Genomic DNA, 20,122 nt, shown 5'->3' with positions numbered 1-20,122 from the left:
TTTAATTAATCTCTTGACAGCCCTAATAGACAGCTCTAGGTAAATGGAAGAATTCTTTTGTTGACCTAGCTACCACCTGTCAAGGAAGTGGATTTCCTAAGAGAACGCCTCCTATCAGTGCCAAAAAACTACAGTAGTGCAACAGCAGCATTGCAGATGTGCTGCTGTAGCATTTGAAATGTAGACAAGCCCTTAGAATCTAACATCTCCACTCTTTCAAAGGGCACAATGGGATCTTTAATGTCCACAGAGTAGGAAAGGCCTCACTTCAACATAGGATGTCACAGAGGATCATTTATTACAGTATCCTGTCTTTGTCAGTGGGTTGTACCAGATGTTTTGTGAGTATAAGAAAGTCTGAGGTCAGTGGGTTTTGTGTGGGTACAAGTCTGCCTGTCTGGAGCTCAGAGCAGGGTCAAAGCCTCAGTGGAATTAACTATGGAAATAAGTGTTAATCAGGGTGGGTAAGGATGGCAGAATCTAGCCTATTATTAGTCCTAATATTTTAAAAAATATTAAGGGAATGGTTAAAGGTCTGTTGTTGTAACTTTGAAAGACTTGGTTCAATGATTCTCCATCAATAAACAATTACCTTACATCTTGGTATGTACTTTATGCTCAAATTGGTCATTTGCTAACACAAATCAAAATCTAATTCCTCTGATGTCAATGGCTTGCAATGTGTAAAACCAACAGTTATTTACTATAATAGTAATAATAATAATAAGTAGGTGAAAGATTGCACATTTAAAGCTGATCTGTTTTTCTATAGTGTCTCATTCCTCAGATACTAATCTTTTGAAGGCAGGATACCTGTCCTATTTTCAAAAATTGTATTCAGTCATTAGGAAGCACAGTGTTCATATAAGCAATGTGACCTTGTGTTGGACATATCCTACATGGTCTGAGGGGCTTAACTCATCTCGTCAAGCAGTTACCCATGCAGGTAGTCATTTTGGCTTTACTAATGTCACTTCAGTTAGTTTACTGCAAAGATCATTGTGTTTTGAAAGTCAGGAAAACCTGAAATTCTAAAGTTGCAAAAGCAAGGCATTTTCCAGTAAAATTATAGTGATGGTAGTTTCTCTATAGTTTAGACTGCAACTAAATTTCACTATAAGCCCTTTTTCCTCCGGGCAGCTGTGTGGGGGCAGAGTGAAGATAGTTTGGGTGGCTTGTCTTAGAGATGCAATCTCAAACTTACATTTCCTGGGGTTCCAGTGTTCTTGAACAACAATATCTACTCAAATCTTAACGTTTATGATCTGGGAATATATTGCAGCTCATTTCTATTACTGATGTAAACTTTTCTAGTTAGGTAATAAGTAGGGCCCTACCAAATTCACAGTCCATTTTGGTCAATTTCACAGTCCTAGGATTTTAAACATTGTACATTTCATGATTTTAGATATTTAAATCTGAAATTTCTCGGTTTTGTAATTGTAGGGGTCCTGACTCAAAAAGGAGGTGTAGGTGTATCAAGGTTATTGGGGTGGGGGTTGCGGTACTGCTACCCCTACTTCTCCATGGCTGCTGGTAGCGGTGCTGCCTTCAGAGCTGAGTAACGGAAGAGTGGCAGCTGCTGGCTGTGAACCTAGCTCTGGGGGCAGAGCCGGTGCTAGTGGCAGCGCAGAAGTAGGGATAACATGGTATGGTATTGCCACCCTTACTTCTCCGCTGCTGCCTGCAGAACTGGACCCTCAGTCAGCAGCTGCCAGTCTCTGTCTGCCCAGCACTGAAGGCAGCAGTGCAGAAGTAAGGATGGCATGGCATAGTATTGCCAGCCTTACTTCTGTGCTGCTGCTGATGGAGCACTGCCTTCAGATCTCGGCATCCGGCTAACAGCTGCTGCTCTCCAGCAGCCCAGCTCTGAAGGCAGCGCAGAAGTAAGGATGGCAATACCACAACCCCCCTAAAATAACCTTGTGACCCTCCCTGCAACTCTTTTGGGTCAGGACCCCCAATTTGAGAAACGCTGGTCTCCCCTGTGAAATCTGTATAGGGTAAAAGCACACAGGACCAGATTTCACTGGAGGAGACCAGATTTCATGGTCCACGATGCGCTTTTCATGGCCAAGAATTTGGTAGGGCTCTAGGGTCTATAAAGCCAGCTTCATAATTTTTTTAAAATAGTGTTAAAAAAGGCTGAAATACAGTAAGTAGTGATGCAATACAAGGTATTCTGATAATTCATCAAATATAGATATGCAAAAGTAGCAATAGATTTTTAAGATACATACCAAGAAATGATATACCTCATATTAGAACTCATCCTAACTACTTATTTCTTGATATTTAAACCTCTTGGATATTATACCTGTGGCACAGATACAGAAATAGTAACTATTGTTACTATCAAGTTCTGCTTTGTGAATGGTTTAATACTTATCCAGCAAGTTCTAGCATAAGTGTTTGTAAGAAAAAAACTTTTTTTTTCTTTTTGGAAAGAAAATATGTTTAATTTACTTCTTGTCAACAGGGATACCTCATTTTTGACCAATTCCTATCGTATCTTTAGGATATACGTCCTCTTTGGAATAATAGATCTCCAGTGCTTTTTTTCCTGAATGCAGAATATTTCTTTTAAGATATAGGAAAAGCTGCTTAATATAATTAAATCGTGTAAAGTATGCCGTTTTGAAAACACGCTATTGCTCTGCATAAGTGACAGCAGAATAGGGCTGTCAGGCTGATTTCTAATGCCCAAGCCCTACAGGGTGCTTTTTTACTAGCTTCCTTATTAGCCATGATGAAATTAGGTATTTGAGGTTTACTTCAGCAATGAATTTATTTCCTTTTTTATTAATATCACAATTCCATCAATCTTGCAAAAGTGATTTTGGTTATTGGATTTCATATAATTGTTTTGAAACAGAATGTGTAGTATTCAGAAATAGAAACTTCCATTTTTCAGTATAGTTATTAGTAAACTACTCATGAAGTTGCTTCCTGAACTAGTTGGGAGCCAGCAAAGAGTGACAGTAATGAGATAATTTCCATAGAAGAGGGATCATTACCATGCTGGAGTCTATGTTTTGATGTTTTCTAAGAGGCTGATAACAAGGTCCTATAGGCAGTGCCCTTCTGGCTGCCGTCAGAAAACAATCAGTTTGTGACCGTGGGGGGAATGATGTTTAGTTTTGTTGCTATATTTAAATTTGGCTACAGCAAACTTTTGTGATGACTTTCAAAACTGTAGTAACCATATTTCCCCCCTTTTGATTATAACCAACTTAATAGTCATGAAAACTATCACCTGAAATTCACACAACCTCATAAATGTACAGGACTATTGATCATTTTAAAATTGTTGGAAATTCCGTCTGAAAGCAAAATCCAGCAATTAAGAACTTTTTCAGGGGAAATAAGTATAGGGGAAAAAAGAAAAAATTGAATTCACAGCTAATGCAATATCAAAGGTTGCCCAAGTCCTGTTCTTGAATAGTCTATAGAAGCTATGGTCTTCAAACCTGTGCTGTCTTGGCTAGCTTGGTAGATGAGGCACAGTCTCGCAGGAAACATGCATTTGATTTTCCTAGTTTCTCACTCTGGAGATTTACAGGAGTTGGAAATAGGCCTTGAATTACAAATACTCAGCAATGCAAACTCTCTCCTCAGATTCTATTCTCTCTATATATATTCTGAAATAATGACCCAATTCTGAGCAGCAACCAAGTTGAATTCAGCACATCCCAGGGAATAAGTTCTTTTCCACCTCCTTGACTTTGGCGTTGGCCAGAGGCCAGAGCAGCATTCAGCATAATCTAGACCAACCTCAGAAGTCACCCTAGCTTCCGCTGTGCAGTTATAGCTTGCTATGGATCCATCCAGGCTAGAATATGTAGAGTACAGCATGATCTGGCTACCTTCCACTCCCTCTTCTCTATTTGTCTCTGCCTCCTGTCCCTGCACATCAATACACTGAGATCTCTGAGGGAGTGGAAATATTCATTTGACAGAACAGCCCTATGCTACCTTTGGTTTAAGCCAGTCTTGTGGCCTCTGTAAATGCCTAGAGAACCATAATACAGGGATATCGGCAAAGGCTAGAATTTGGGTTATACATTTCTTTGAACAAGCATACCTTCAGTTCAAGACCTAATTCAGAGTGCTGAAGAGTCTAATGATGCTGTAAGCCAACTTCTTATTGTGATCACTTTAGAAATTGAATATTTTAACTTGGGGCCAGTCTGTTCTAGAGGAAAAAGATCTAATTACAGTACAGATAAACACAGTTCTATCATAGAGTATATAAGGTACCTAATGTTGCTGGGAGTGTGCTACAGTCTTGTGCAGGGCAGTTCTTCAGCTCAGTTTGAGGATCTGATTAAAACACTGTTACATTGCATCTGCAGTGCACTGCTGAATTTTAACCATGTTAAAGGACAAATTAATTTAACTGGTTCCTTTGACCTAATTGCTTTGTGGCATAGGCTTTGAGACAAACAGGATTAAAGCCCTTTTCCATTCTGCATCAATGCTGCCTGCAACAAGTATATAAGCAGATTTGTATTTGGCCTTGAAAGGTCACACTGAGACATGCACTTGCAGAACATGCTGACACAAATAAGTAAATGATGTGTATAAGTATAAAAGAGGCATGAACCCCATCTTGAGAAGCTCATTTCCTTATACAGGGAAAACTAAATTCTGTAGGACACAGAATTGGGGAAGAAGAGAACAGCCCAGGATAAAAGATATATAAGCCTCTACACCCATATTTTGTATCAGTATAAGGGTCAGGGGTATGAACTTTTATCAATAAAGTGCTATAATCCCCTAAACGTGGATGCATTTATATTATTATAAATGTGCTTATATCATTATACTCATTTCTGTATAGTAAGGGGTATAAATGCATTTATACTGGTATAACTGCATCCACTCTCTGGGTGTTGTACCTCTAAACTATAAGCAGTACAAACCTCGTACCTGTAGTATGGATGCAGTTATACTACTATAAACTATACTGATATAGTTGAAGTGGTACAACTTTTGTGTGTAGGTGCAGTCACAGATGTATATACTCTGGTGTTAATGAGCCACTGATTATCACTACTGCTTTAGACTGAGTGTCACCTACCTCAGCTGAAAACAGGTATAATTGTCATCATCCTCAAAGTGCAAAGTACTGTAGTCATATCTCAACGAACAATAAATGCAGTACACAGGAGTCACTGGCCAATAACCTTCCACATCTTGTGGTCTTCACTCAGCCTTGCACAGTGCACCATACTGAATCTCTTCTAGTTAGCCACATTGTCAAACCACACTTGCCATCAATGTCCCCTGGAACCTGGCACTGGTTCCTGCAAAACTTGCTTTAGCAGTCTTCCTCTACTCATCCATTCGACATGTCCTGCAAACTCAAATTTTCTTAATCTGATTGTCTTGATGATATATCACTCAAATTATGCTGTAAACCAGGGCAATTACCTGCTCATTAGTGGTATACAAGGTATATCTAATATGCAGCAATTGCCTGTAGCATTTAAATTCAAAGGCAGAAAGCCTCTTAATGTCTTGTTTCCCCAGTGTTTGTGTCACACATGCATATAGCAAAATGCTGAAGAAAAGCGATGGCAGCAGTTTCATTTTGCGTTTCATGGTAATACCTTTGCTTCTCCAAATGAGGTTGAGTGTTGGTAGAGCAGCAGTCACACGTCCAGTTCTCTATTGGGTTTCTAAATGATGTTTAGTGCCCCTTATAATCATACTACTCAGGTATTTGAAGTGTTCAATGCACTTCAGTGCCTCCTCTGATTTGGGTAGGAATATCTTCATCTTTTCAGCAGACTTGTCACCAGTGTCTTTGTCTTTTTGTGTAATATCTTTAAACCTAACTTCTCTAGTTCTACCACTCTTTCTAGCAATTTTTGCATCTCTTTTTGCAACACTACAATCAAGTCAATATCATCAGCAAAGCAGAGGACTAATTTTTTGTCCACAGATGGGAACACCCTTCTGAAAGTTTCCATCGGTGGCTCTTAAGATTTCTGTAAGATAAATGTTGAAGAGAAAACAATGAGGCGTCCTTGTGGTACCTTAGAGACTAACAAATTTATTTGGGCATAAGCTTTCATGGGCTTATGCCCAAATAAATTTGTTAGTCTTTAAAGTGCCACAAGGACTCGTCGTTGTTTTTGCTGATACAGATGAATATGGCTACCATTCTGAAACCTCTTGAATAGAGTCACTGATAGCATATAGTTCTATCTATTCTTATTTATCCTCAGATCAAACCAAATACTTGGCTTGCTCCCTACAAACACTGAAGCCATTTGACTTCCAGAAAGCTTGTTATATTTTCAGTAACTCCGACCAACTACAGTAACTCCTCGTTGTAGTTATGTTCCTGAAAAATGCAACTTTAAGTGAAATGATTTTAAGTGAATCCAATTTCCCCATAAGAATTAATGTAAAGGGGGGGGCAGGTAGGTTCTAGGGAAATTTTTTCACCAGACAAAAAACTATATATTACATAGATATACACACAGTATATATTTTAAATAAACAATGTAATACTGATCACAGCTATGATGATTGTGAAACTTGGTTGAGGTGGTAAAGTTAGAGGATGGAAGAGGGAGGGCTATTTCTCAGGGAATGCCTTGCTACTAAATGATGAACTAGCACTCAGCTGAGCCCTCAAGGATTAACACATTGTTAATGTAGCCTCTCACAGAAGGCAGAATGAACATGGGGGACAGGAGACAACATAGCAGACAGACAGAGAGACACCTTGTGTGTGTGTGTGTGTGAGAGAGAGAGAGAGAAATGCATGCTGCCCCTTTAAGAAAGCTGACCCATCCTTAAGTGCATTGTCTTTTTAAGTGAATCAGGAAGTTAAGACAACAGCTGCTGCCCCAAGATCTCTCTCTCTCTCTCTGTTCAGGACCCCTCCCTGCTCTATATGAAGAAGGGGTAAGTGGAGTGCAGGAGCAGGGGGGAGGGTGACACCCTGACATTAGCCCCCCCCCTTTCTCCTCTTGCACAGCAAGCAGGAGTCTCTGGGAGCAGCTTCAAGGCAGAGGGCAGGAGCAGCACATGGCAATGGGGGAAGGGACAGCTGAACTGCCCGGTTACTGACAGGATGCTGGACGGGGGCAGTACAGGGAACTTAGGGAAGTGGGGAGCTGATAGGGGGGCTGCCGGTCCACCCTGGTTCCAAGCCCCCACAGGCTAGCTGCAACGGGGCTGCTCTTCCTGCAAGCAGTGGACGAAGCAAGCGTCTGACAAATAACGTTAGAAGGGAGCATTGCACAACTTTAAACGAGCATGTTTCCTAATTGATCAGCAATGTAACAACAAAACAATGTTAACCGGGAGGACTTTAAGTGAGGAGTTACTGTACAAGATGGCACAATCCTCTTTGGGCAATGTGCTGTCAATTGTCTTAACAAAATTCACAGAGACAGACTCCAGCATTTTCTGGAATAGCACATGCAGATTGAATATTTGCTCCACTATACCCCTTTTTGGTCTAAACTAGGTTTGTTCTTGAGCCAGAAAGTTCTCTATATTGGGCACAGTCTTCTTCAGGATAAAAGCAGCAGAGAATCCTGTGGCACCTTATAGACTAACAGACGTGTGTGTGTGCCACAGGATTCTCTGCTGCTTTTACAGATCCAGACTAACACGGCTACCCCTCTGATACTTCTTCAGGATAAAACACAATGGTGTTTTGGCTGTGTGTCAATAAAGAGAGTGGTAATTTCCACATATAGCTGGGTTCCTCTGTTTATTAATAGGAACCATCAGGGATTGTGTCCAAGTCTTGGACTATCTTTCAGACTTTCAAATCACAGTGCAATGCTTATGTTATGTGCCAATAAGTACCGCTCCACCACCTTTAATCGGTTTTGCTTGGTGGTTCTCCACTCCAGGGCCTTTATTACTTTTCAGTGTCTGTACCACATCCTCAACTTCTCAGCAGAAAGCAGGTCTAATAGATACTTCAGATGGGATTGGCAGAGTCTACACTGGGCTCCCAGTGTTGGTAACAATAGTTCATCTTAACTGGTCTCATTAATGATGGGAAATTTTTCACATATAGGCATAAGGGCTGGAGGTGCTGTTGCACCCCATGTCTTGAGGTGATTAAATTGTAGACAGTTAAGACAAAGAGTCCTAAGTATTCTCAGGCACCCTGTCTGCTAATTTTGTAGGGTTTTGTGTAACCCCCCCCTCTTTGTTTTTATTAAAGTATTCTTCTCTGTTGATGCATGAAAGACCATTGCAGACAACAGCTTAAACAGGCTGGACATAGTGCTGCCAAATGCATGAAGTAAACAAATTGGAGATTGTCCTCTAATCCATTTTACTGTAGTTAAAAGAATTGTAGGTGTTACATTTAACAACGGCAGATAGTGGAATTTTGTTTTAAACTAAGATTTTAAGAGGACAGTCAATATAAAGATACTGCTCGGCAGCTGTCCTAGGTCTCTTCCTGAATCTGACACTTTTCCCACCTGGTCCCTGGCCTGCTGTGGGAAACCCCAACAACGAGAGCTTCCATTAAGCTCGCCACTTCCAGTAGAGTTTCTTTCCTCTGCACCCGGCCGTCTCCCCGGGGGCGCTCTGTCCTCCCGCAAGGTGGATGGGTGTCATTCCCCCACCCTCCTCCAGGCCTGTGTCTGTGATGCCTGCAGCCAGCTCCATCCCATTTGGCTCCTCTGCCGCACTGTCGCTTTCCCCCGCCTCCTCCGCCCATGGTGCTGCTGCCTCCCTTGTTTATTCGCCTCGCACAAGCCGCTCTCCCTCCGGAGCCGGCAACGGCTGTTCCTCCTGCCGCTGCCTCCACCCGCCATTGGCCGTAAACACCCCCCACCCCATATTCCCTCCCCACTGCTGCCAAGCAGGGAAGAAGGGGGGCTCTGCTGCCCCTTGCGTGCGCCCCAGAGCAACTTGCAGCCGCGGGGCTCCGACCCAGAATCAGCGCGGGTCCTGCATGCACCTGAGTCGGCCGCAGGCGCAGCCGCGCGCAGCCTGGGCGCGCGTGTGTGGCAGGATCCGAAGAGGCAGCGGCAGCGGGAGATGCTGCCTGAGTGTGCGGGGGAGCGCTAGCCCGACTCGCATGCACTGGCCATGCCGGCTGGCTGTGCAGCCTGGCCGGGGCGGGGAGCGCTGAGCCCCTCGGCTGCCCCCTGACTCTGCAGCGGGGGAAGAGAGGGAGCCATTGCCTTTTGCGAGGTATGGGCTGCTGCCCTTCAGCTGGAGGTTCGTGTCTCCTGCGGGCCGTGCAGCCCTTGTGCGGAGTCGGCTCCGGCTGCGCTCCGGGGCATGAGCAGGGGCTTGCCTGAGCGCGCAACTTAGCCCGGACTCTGTACTGAGTTGTCCAGCAAAGTGCATCCTCTCCTGGGAGCGCTGCAGAGAGACCGGCCTGGCCGCTGCCTCCGGCCCTGCTGGGGATGAGCCCTGCGGAGAGCATCGCTGGCCAACGGGCAGCCCCCGAGCACCTGGAGACGCTGTGAGCGGGGCCGCTGCCCTCTTACTGCCTCCGCCTTGGCCGCGTCCTGCTTTTCCCAGCAACGGTCTCTGGTGCCCTGTGCGGGATGCCGCTTGCCGGGGGCAGCGCGCTGCAGCCCGCCGGAGGGGCTCGCTCGCTCAGCCCGGCGGCCCTGTCCCGCAGTTTGTCCCGCCTGCGCGAGTATCGGACCCGCTCCCGGATCATGCTGTCCCTGGGGGTCACCCAGATGGTCCTCGGATGCCTCATCGTGGCCGTCAGCTTCGCTGCCCTGGCTCTCACCACCTCGGCCAGGGTCCGGCACTCCTGTCCCTTCTGGGCCGGCTTCTCGGTAAGTGCCGCCGGCAGAACTCGCTGGGGCAGCCGCTTGGCCTCCCTCGTGTGCCTTGTGAAAAGTTACTGCCTTTCTGCAGCGGGAAGAGAGGGAGGTGCCCCCCTCCAGGGACAGGGCAAGGACCGTTCTTTTTCTCTTCCCTCCAACGTTAGCAATTGAGAGAAATACGAAGTTTGTTGCATACCAGTGAGGTGTGAACGCCCTGCAAATGAAATAGGAGTGTGTGTGTCGGGAGGTTCGGGGCGGGGGTAATTGTGTTTTTTGCCTCATTTGGGGATTAATATGGTGCAGGTGTGTGAGTGGACATCTATCCATTTCCTGCCCTGTGTTACTGCAGCTTGCCCATTATTACCCTCATACCTGCTTCAGGAGATTCTATTGCCGAGACGATCATTTGCCGTTGGGATGCACCAGTTTGCACCAAATGGCAAGTACTTTTGGAAAATGTCATACCCCTGTCCATCCACCCATTGGTAAATTATGTGATTTATGTTTTGCACATATAAAATACATTATTTGGCCTGAAATTAATTTTATAAAGTGTTTGGAAATTGTTTTTTTTATTTTAAAATATTGGGGGGTTGGAAAAAGTACTTGGAAAAGAATGGATCTTGCCACTTCACTGGTAGAGTGAATGAATTGACTCCATAATACTCAGTGTCAAAAAGGGATAAACAAGATAAAATATTCAAATGATAAAAGTGAAACTTTCACATACAATCTCAATCCAGGTATCTACACCTTTGTGTTTGAGGAGTTACTGTAAGGGACATGGGATCAGAGGAGAACTTCAAGTCAAGGAAAAGCAGCCTCTTATGAATGCTTTACTGTTTTCTGTAGATGACAGAGCCAGGCACTTACTTTATAAGCAAGGTTTCCTATTCTGATTTGCTGTGACAATTACATTTCTTCTTCTCCCCTTTGCTTCCCCTTCCTACTTTTCTTATGCTGTAGTCATTGGATTAGATGTGACATGATGTGGCAATACTTTTCAGTGAGACCATCAAAAAAGTCTGGTCTTGCTTCTGTTGAAGTCAATAGTAAAAGAAAAGGATGGGAGCTCTAAATTGTTCTGAACCTTCCTGTAAACACAGGGTTTTTTTGTTGTTTTTTGTTTTTGTTTTAGATATCACACAGGTTCCTAGTTATCACTGTGTTGTTATTGGATTCTGTTTTTATGTAACTACTCTGGAATAATTTTGACTTCTAACCTGAAGAACTCTGTTTTTAGAGTCCACTGGATCACAGTTATGAGCTGATGTCTCAAGTTCTTGACACAGGTTTTATGCATGAATGAAAATGTAACTACCAGAAACAGGTTGTGTTGGAGGTAATAAAATAAAATTAGAACAGCAGGAACAGATTTTAATGTACACATGTAATACACCAACCCTCACAGTTGCAGAAAGCAACTGCACTGTTCCACTGGGGAATGTAATATGCCGTTGTGTTACTTTAGCTTGGCTGAATGTGAAGGTTTCACAGAACTTCACTAAAACACATTGCTAACTTGCTAGAAGGATATAGGTCTTTAAGGTCAGACCTGGCAAAGTAGTTCATTCACCCTACATATTCAGAATATTTTGTGCAAGGTGGTGTTTATATGATTTTACTAAGTTTCCTTTTTCCTATTGTCAGTTTTATCTCCATTATGCTACGTTAGGATGTTTAAAAATTAAAATTGCTGGACGTTTTTGATCTGGGCAGCTAGCCTAAATCTGTACTTTGTGTCTGCACTTCTAATATTAAAATTGAGACAGTGAAAATTCCTTTTATTAAGAGCACAACAGGAATACTCAAATCAGTGGCAAAACCAAAGGTTACCAGGGCATTAATATCACTGAGCAGACTCTCAATCTTGCCTCATTTAATTTAATAGGTTGTTGGTTCCAAGATGTTTTTAACACTTTTTAATAATGTTTAATAAGCCAGAGTATTTGCAGCTTTAAAGTATTTGTTCAGAAAACATACTATTGGGTACAGACCCAAGTCAGCCTCCGTAAATATCTGGTAGAAGTAGCACATTTTCAAAATGGTCATGCTCAAACCAAATTATTTACTTGACGTGTTTTCTGATTCAGTCTAGCTCCTTGGCAGAGGAGAAAAAGCTTTGGATTCTACAGCATTGTAGAACGTTTTCTTGGATTTTTTCTCTTGCATTATTTGGTAACTGAGTCTGATATTTCTTTTCAAAACTACATTTTGCTATGGTCACCTGGGTTTTATAGTCCTCACACTGCTGTCTTTGAGACTGATCTTAGGCAAACTCAAGTATTGCAGTCAATGGAGATTTCACAGTTCATAATGATGACATGTTAATTTCTTGTCTTCTGACCACTTAAATAGTAATGTGCTCTTAAGACAGGACAGCTGTGTCAGGTTTGGGAAGTATGCAACTTGTCTGTGTATTTCAGTAAATAATTGGTGCATCTAACCTTTTATCTAGGTTTAATAAGTATCACTTCCATTAATGTGAAGTTTAGTCAGTCAGTACAAAACAAATAACTTGTAAACACAGAATTTATTTTATTTTTTAATCTTATTTTTCAGATCTTCTTCCTCTTATTTTGCAGGACACAAAAGATGTGTTACTGTTACAACAGTTATGGGCAGTGGCCAAGTGTTGCTGACAGTCTAGTGCTGTTATATGTATTGATGTATTTGAAATTTCAGTACATAAATGTGGTTCTTTCTGTGTCATAACTCAGAATCTGCTTCTAGGACACTTCTAGAATCACTTTTACATGGCATAGTGGTATATGCAAACAGTTCCATAGTAGGATATTAATGCAATGACATTGCTGTGGGTCACCAGTGATAATCTGTGCCATGTCAATTGTTTCTAGTGGGATGTGCTGGAGTTCTTTTACTACAGAGTTAGGTCAAAGGAAGCCACCTTAAGTTGACCTGTTAATGTATGTTTCTACGCTACCAGATCCTAAGTCGCCTCTAATGTCAACTTCTGTAATCCACCTCTGCGAGAGGCGTAGCACTTAACTTGATTTTCTTGACTGAGAGGTAGTGCAGATGCAGCATTGTGTAATTTGACTTAATTGGTCTCTAGGTGGTGTCCCACAATGCTCATCTGTGACCGTTCTGGAGATCATTCTCAATTCTGCTTCACTGCAGCCAGGTACACAGGAAACAGCTCCTCCCCTTCTAAATCCCCAGGAATTTTTGATTTCCCATTTCCTGTTTGATCAGCATTGGGAGCATGCCAGCTTGAGCACAGCTGATCATGGAGACTACACTCCCCAAACACACTCCAGCCTGGTCTGCAGAGGAGGTGTATTGGGAGAAGAGTCTGTGCAGACAGAGCTTCGAACCAGCAGAAGTGATGTTGACATCAGTGGAAAGATGTCTCGTGGAATGGGGGAGAAATGCTACACGAGGGATGCACAGCAGTGCCATTAGTAAATAAAATAAAATAACTTCACCAAGCGTACCAGAAGGCAAGGGAGGTGAACAGTTGATCTGCTGCTGAACCCGACACATGCTGGTTCTACAATGAGCTGCATGAGATTCTTGGGGGTGACCCTATCAGTACCCCCACAAGCAGCGTAGACACCTCACAGGTATGTGAGTCTAGGGACAACAGGGAGGATGAGGAGGAGGAGGAGGAGGAGAATGGGAGACAGGCGAGCAGTGGATCCATTCTCCCTGAGAGCCAGGAAATATTTTTTAACAAAAACTATTGCGTTGTTTGCCATTTATTTGAAGGAGGGATATATGGGATGCCGATGCAATGTTCCCATTCTCCTCTGCGATAATGTTTTGGGCCCATGAGTTACTGCACAAAGTTTCCAAAAGTTTGGGATAGCTACTCACGATTCACTGCTTTTTTGCATCGATGCAGGCGCTGCTAGTGAGGACGCACTCCGTTGAGACAATGAGCCTGGTGTGGGCACGCACAATTGAGTTAATTAATTTGGAGGCTTGAGGTCAAATTAGATTAAGTTGACTTAATTTTGTAGTTTAAACAAGCCCTATATCTGTTTAAAACATTACCAAGAAAGGTTATCAAATATTGGTAGGGGGAATTAACACTGCTTGGAAGGCATCAGACTTGGAGAACTTCTTATGTAGAGTGTTTGTGGGGTTTGTTCAGAGGTGCTTTTGGGGGGTCCCGTGGAACAGGAGCATGATACAAAGCCACCTCCTCTGACCTGTGTTTTTTTTCCAGCCTATTTACCCTTTTTCCTTTACTTTGCTACACTCCATGCCATGTACCACATGGAAGAAACATGTTTGCTGCTAGTCGGGTTAAACCATACCTTGTACAGGGCCAGCATGATCAATGCTTGCTCACCATATATAATGTACAAGGGAGCATGGATTTTTATGAACCAGTAGAAGACACAAAATATGAGCTAATGTACTGCACAGCTATGATAATGTTAGGAAAACATTGTCTGTCATAGTTATTGCAGATGGGTAAAATGGATATTGAATTTAAATTCATCTGTTCCTACAGAATGAGATAAGCATGTTTTGTTTCTTCAATAAAGCTTTTATTTTTTATTTATTGCACTTCTGCTTTACTGAGCAAGTCTCCAGAAGGGACTGAAAATAAACTTAGTCATCCTTTTGACAAAGCTTATCTCTAGATGTTAAATAGTTAACTGTTAATCAAGCAATTTTCTTATGTGGTTAATTTCAAAGAGTCCCAGGCACTTAAAAATAGCCACATGTACAGCCTCATCCAATATTCTTCCAAGATATTTATAGTATTTTCAGCAGAAGTCAGACATGGCATTGCAACTGGAAAACTACCCTGAAATTTTTCTGCTTGCCTCTCGAAAATATGCTTAGAGAAGCAGCTGGGTAAAGATGTAAGAGAAATAACTCAAATATTCTTTAAAACTTCATTTTCAACCAAAATCAGTCACAAATATAAACTACCAACAAACAAAAGTTCTCTGCACTAAAACCAAGGTAGTTTATTTCTCTAGCCCTTAATAACCCTTCCTTGATGGTCAAGCTCCTGTTTCAGAATTCTTATTGGACTACTCTGAATTTACTTATCCTTTTGGAAGGAAAAAAATCAGACATGGGTGTTGATGGAAAATATCAACAAAAAGTACTCCCTAGAATTCAGTCTCCCTGAATTTTGGGAAATGAGTCTCCTCTGATTGAGTACATGCTGATACTCAGACAGGAGCAGTCCAATGTTTTATACTCAGACTGTCACAGTTAACTGGCCACTTCACCTTGAATGGTGTCTTACAGTTTGTGTTAGCTACTTTCGTTAAACAATCTATTCCACGTTGTATTTAGCTGTGACAGTCTGAATATCTTTCCTAGAGCTGAAGAAGAGCTATGTGTACCTCAAAAGTTTCTCTCTTCTACCAACAAAAGTTGGTCCAATAAAAAATATTACCTCATCCACCTTGTCTTTCTAATATTCTGGGACCAACCTGGCTATAACAACACTGCAAAGAACAATAGAGAAATCATGTTAGTTTTAGACACAAGAAGTGCAGAAGATGATTATCATAGTCCTGTACTTAGTGAGATTGGTTAATGAAGTTCAGAGCTACAAGTAGGATGCAAGAACTCACTAAGCATCTTGTAATCACTTTAGAAAACCATGCCTTTAATTAATTGGGGCAAATCACTTCCCCACGTTTGGCAAGTTTTGTTTGAGAATGAGGGTAAGGGGCTGTAATATATACTTTCTTTTTTGATTCCTGTTCAGCTCAGCAGTGAGAAGTGGGTCCAAATGAAGTCTTTCCATCAATTTCTGATGTGTATGAGCTTCACGGCTTCAGTCATCATTAAACCTTTTTATTCTTTGTCATTCTTCACCGTGTCTATTCAACACATCCTCAGTCTTTCCCTGTTTCCTGGCACTCTGGAATGCATTGGACCTGAAAAGGATACCACACGTGGCATTCTTGCCACGTGTTCAAATGATTGCAGCCATCTTTCTTGAATCTGCTGCAACAGCATTATTTTTGTCCTAGCTATTTTCTTATCCCTTCGTTTTTCATTTTCTTTCATCTTGAAACTCTCAGTATTCCCTTCAGCTAGTTAATTTCTGCGGTCAATATCTTTTGTTTGTTGGCTTTCGTCATACTCCAGCATTCTGATGCGCATAACAGTATTGGCATGACAATTGTTTTATATATACTGATTGATTTTAATTTTTATTGAAATGTCTTCAGCCTTCCAGATCTTGCAGAGTTTTCTGAATGCTGTAGCAGCTAGTCTGATTCTTCTTTTTATGTCATTTTCACAAATCCCATTCTTCAATACTAGTCTTCCACATTACCTTTTCATTTTCCTCCACAATGGCTCAGTGAATGCTTTTCCTCTGTAGTTCCGACACTCACTCTTATCTCTTTTTTTATAGTTTGGCACTATTATTGCTTTCTCCCATTTGTTCACCACTTGCTCTTGTTTGTAATCCTTGTTGAATAGCTTGTGAGTCAGCTTTACCATGTGTTCCTCACCTGCTTGCAGCAGCTCTGCAGTTGTGTTGTCACTGCTTAGTGCCTTTTTTCTTTTTCAGACTTTCTATCAAGTTTCTTTGAGGAATTCAAACCTCATTTCAAGATTATGTCAAATAGTTAAGATGAGGCAATATAAGTTTAGAAATAGAATGAGAGGGAGAGGAGGGCACAAGTGTACCTGGACTGTATGGGCAAGTAATGACAATATTTTTACTTAGAAGAAAATTCTTGAACGATCTTCACAACCTGCAGGTAATGAAAATTCAAGCAGTTTGTTTGAAGTGCAGTCTGTTTCATAAACTTCACATTCTTATTTTTGATCTGATAGTGTGACGACTGTTAACAACAGTAAATTGTTTAGCATTATACCACAACTGGCAGTAACTTCTCTTCTGTCACTGTTCCAGGGCTCTCAAAACATCTTGGGGTCCACAGCATTGCAAAAGTATATATCACAAGTGACTGTGTGTGTTGCCACATTTATTAATTGTGTCAGAAAGGCACTATAAGATTTGAGCCTCATTAATTCTCTTAGCAGGGAAAAGTGAACACTTTTTGAAATACTAAGCATGTGAACATAAGGACTTTCTTTGTATTTCTAATAACAGGAAGAACCTATCTCTGGTTGGATGATGATCAAGGGGGCTGTCAAAATACTGTCAAAATTAGGCTACTCAGTAAACCATTGAAATACTGAAACATGTCAGAAAATGTCAACATTGAAGTTCTACGAGAGACTCTAAACTTAGGGGTAGCTGATGTTTGAGAAAATATTTATTCTCCACTCTTTGTCCTTCAAAATCCAAAACGTTTTGGATGATTGGTTTATATATATGATGCAATAACTGCAAACAGTGCTTTGTAACTCATAGAATATGTCCAACAAAAAACAGATTGATTATTAGGCTCTGGCTCTCTGGAGATGTACAGTAACTGTAAAGGTTGCTGAATTAGATGGTTAAACTAGGTTTATGGCCACTTTGTGGCACTGGAACTACTGGTGAATCTGGCCCAGAATATCTTCCTCACAGTTTAAAATGTATTTCGTGACCATATTTGGTATATTATTTAATTGTTAATTCCTGAGTATGATGATAACTTCATTTATGGAACTATAGGAGTGGTATCTGCTCTTGCAGTTATTTCTTGAAATTGTTTAGAAGTAGGCAGTTACAGAGATAATATTCCCTTCCCCTCAGATCCCAGCATCCCCAGAAAATCACCAGTCTCATAGATGGGGCTCCTCTATTACTGAAAGGGCATGAATGAAACTGCCAAGTAATTAATCAGATTATAATGATGTGGTCTTTATTTTTTTCATATTCAGGATGCTCAAGTTATATTTGTAGCTTCAGTATTTCTGGTTAGAAAAATAGGCAAATTACAGGCTGTAGTTTCTTTCACTTCAGTATACATGTTGAGTACAACGTTATGCTTGAGAGCCAGCACAACTCCAAAATTTCTCCTAAAATGTGGTCTCTTGTTTCTGTTTGATTCCATCCTTAACTTTGCTGTCTTTTTGCCCTTATCCTGTTTTGAAAGTAGATATAATATACTCACTTAAATGCAACCTTGATATCACGAGAACTTGAAGATATTGTATATTCAGAGAGTTAAAAGCTATTTATATACTGTTCAGAAATAGGTAAAAGGTGTAATAAATTTGTAAGGGAGGTTGTCAAGGTGATTCATGCAAACAGTCCCCCCAGTGCAGGGTCAGACAAGATGTACAACACACAGAAAATGTTCTTGTATTGAGGAGACAAACGTATATTGACAAACTTGTTGGGTAGATTTCTGGAGCACTCTATATTCTATAATCGCATTATTATAAAATAGATTTGATTCCAACAGATGATGCATTATTGGAGAGAAGGAATCTCTATGTATGTAGTTTAACTTAAAAAGTATCTACTACTCCCAATCAGTAAACTCTTTTTGTCCCTCACATGCAGTAAATTGCTTTAGCACATCTTCATATGTAATCGTGGTAGAGTGAATGGAGGATTAAAACAAATATAATATAAAAAGACTTGATGATAAGTTTTTTCTCATTTCCTCTCCATTATTGCAGCAGAATTTTTCCTTCCTTCAATGACCGTTTTCCTTTCCTTTGGGCCTTTCATTTAGTGGTTGGGTAGTCAGCTGAAGTGAAGGAGTCGCTAGGGTGATGGTATTAATAGTTCAGGGGAAATGAGATGGTTCTGTTTGGAGCTGCAGAAAAGCCTGCCTCTAACAGGGAACAGGTTCTTATGGAAGTAAAGGTTGCAGTAATGAAGAGAAAATCAAGTAACTGCTACTATTGAGCAATTTTTTATTTTACTTTTATCTACTGGACTTCACAGATTTGGCAAAAATTCAATACTAATAATCACTTAACTATTATTTCTCCCGTGCTTGGCTATCTCATATCTTGGATTTAAATGTTAACTTTGTTGCAGGTGAATGTTCTTTGAGTATGTGTCATTGTGGAGCCTATAGTGGGTTAACATACACCTTGTGTTCAAGACTGGATTTTTTTAATTTTTTTTTTTTTATGGGAAGTGTCCACCAAGGCATGCACCCTGTGACAGCTTGTTCTCTCACACAAGAGCATAAAGACAGTTCCTTCTTATCCCCTATGGCAGCGAGACTGAACATGGCAAATGTCTGACTCGCTAATTTCTTAGCTCAGGCTAATTTTCAGAGTCTTCTGCAAATCATTGTAACCATTTCTGATTCTCTCTTTCAACTTCCATGAACCATATGAACCAAACTTTTCTAGTCAAACTTCCGAATTTTCTCTAACAGCAGAATCAAAACCTGCAGGCTTCAAGTCCTATCCATTCCTCACTGGACTTAAAGCTCCATGAGAGAGAGACACAGTAAGTGGCTCTTTTGGCTGGAGGAACCACATATCCCAAGCAGATGCTCAGGATGCTTATCCTTCTCTGAAAGGACCCTCTGATCGCACGATGTAAGTTTGAAACTCAGCCTTCTGGAACAGTCCATGAATGTCTCATTAGATGTGGAGGAAACAAGCTCCAGAATCCTATTAATGGACAAGCCAGCATCATCTAGTACCCCACCAAATGGACAGGTGATGCCTAAGACCATTGCAAAGAAGACAGTGGCGAAGAAAGACCTGACACGGACATCAGCACTATCAGAATCAACACTGATTCTGGCATTGAAGCTGACCTCTGTTTCGTCTTGAAATCCAGCAACATCACCTCAAGTCAAGCCAAAAGGGGCTGCTCCAAGCAATGAGACAGAAACTTAGTAAAGAGCTCAGTATCCTGACAGCACCCCAGGCATGTTAACTTTATCAGATGTAGAGGAAGAATGGAAAATGAATAAAGCACACCAGAGGACAAAGATGCCAAATGTCTTAACCTGTTTGGAATAAAGCCATACTCCTCACTTTGCTGCAGGTGTGCATGGCTAACAACCAGGTCCTGCTGGTCAAGTATGATTTTCTAATAGGGGACAGGGTGAAGCCCTTCCAGGGAAACCTTCCTTATGATGGCAGAGAAGAGCTTAAGGATATAATTAAGGAAGGCCTCTGAATACCAACGCACATTCCACCAGGTCATAAACAATTCTGTCTGCCTGTTTCAGGAATGTACAAATCTCGGAGCAACTCACTAACTTTAATTAATCATTATGCACTTGACAAGGCATCCAGATCAATTACCAAGTTCCAGAGAGTAGTACTTCAGTCTCTGACTGATTGATACAGCTGAAACTTCTCACTCCTACTATCCATGGATTGTACTGCTTGCCAGTCACAATGGTGGGATCCAATGTTACAGATACTCAAAGAAGAAAGAACAGTTACTTACGCTACAGTAACTGTGGCATTTTTTTAAGATGATGTAGTCAATG

The 20,122-nt window shown here is 41.4% G+C and overlaps 1 protein-coding gene across 1 annotated transcript in view; it reads left to right on the top strand.

The window, feature by feature from the left end:
* Positions 1 to 9,109: 9,109 nt before the first annotated feature.
* ENTREP2 (endosomal transmembrane epsin interactor 2) overlaps positions 9,110 to 20,122 on the top strand; it is a 520,309-nt gene continuing 509,296 nt past the window's right edge. The window contains exon 1 of the mRNA XM_075069089.1: positions 9,110 to 9,797. Within this exon, the coding sequence (XP_074925190.1) occupies positions 9,555 to 9,797 (243 nt within the window). The 5' untranslated portion in view covers positions 9,110 to 9,554. The remainder of the gene's footprint in view (positions 9,798 to 20,122) is intronic.

The sequence above is a fragment of the Chelonoidis abingdonii genome, chromosome 9, assembly GCF_003597395.2.
Source record: "Chelonoidis abingdonii isolate Lonesome George chromosome 9, CheloAbing_2.0, whole genome shotgun sequence".
Lineage (NCBI taxonomy): Eukaryota > Metazoa > Chordata > Testudines > Testudinidae > Chelonoidis > Chelonoidis abingdonii.
The sequence above is the reverse complement of the archived record's forward strand: the minus strand, read 5'-3'. Positions and strand labels throughout refer to the sequence as shown.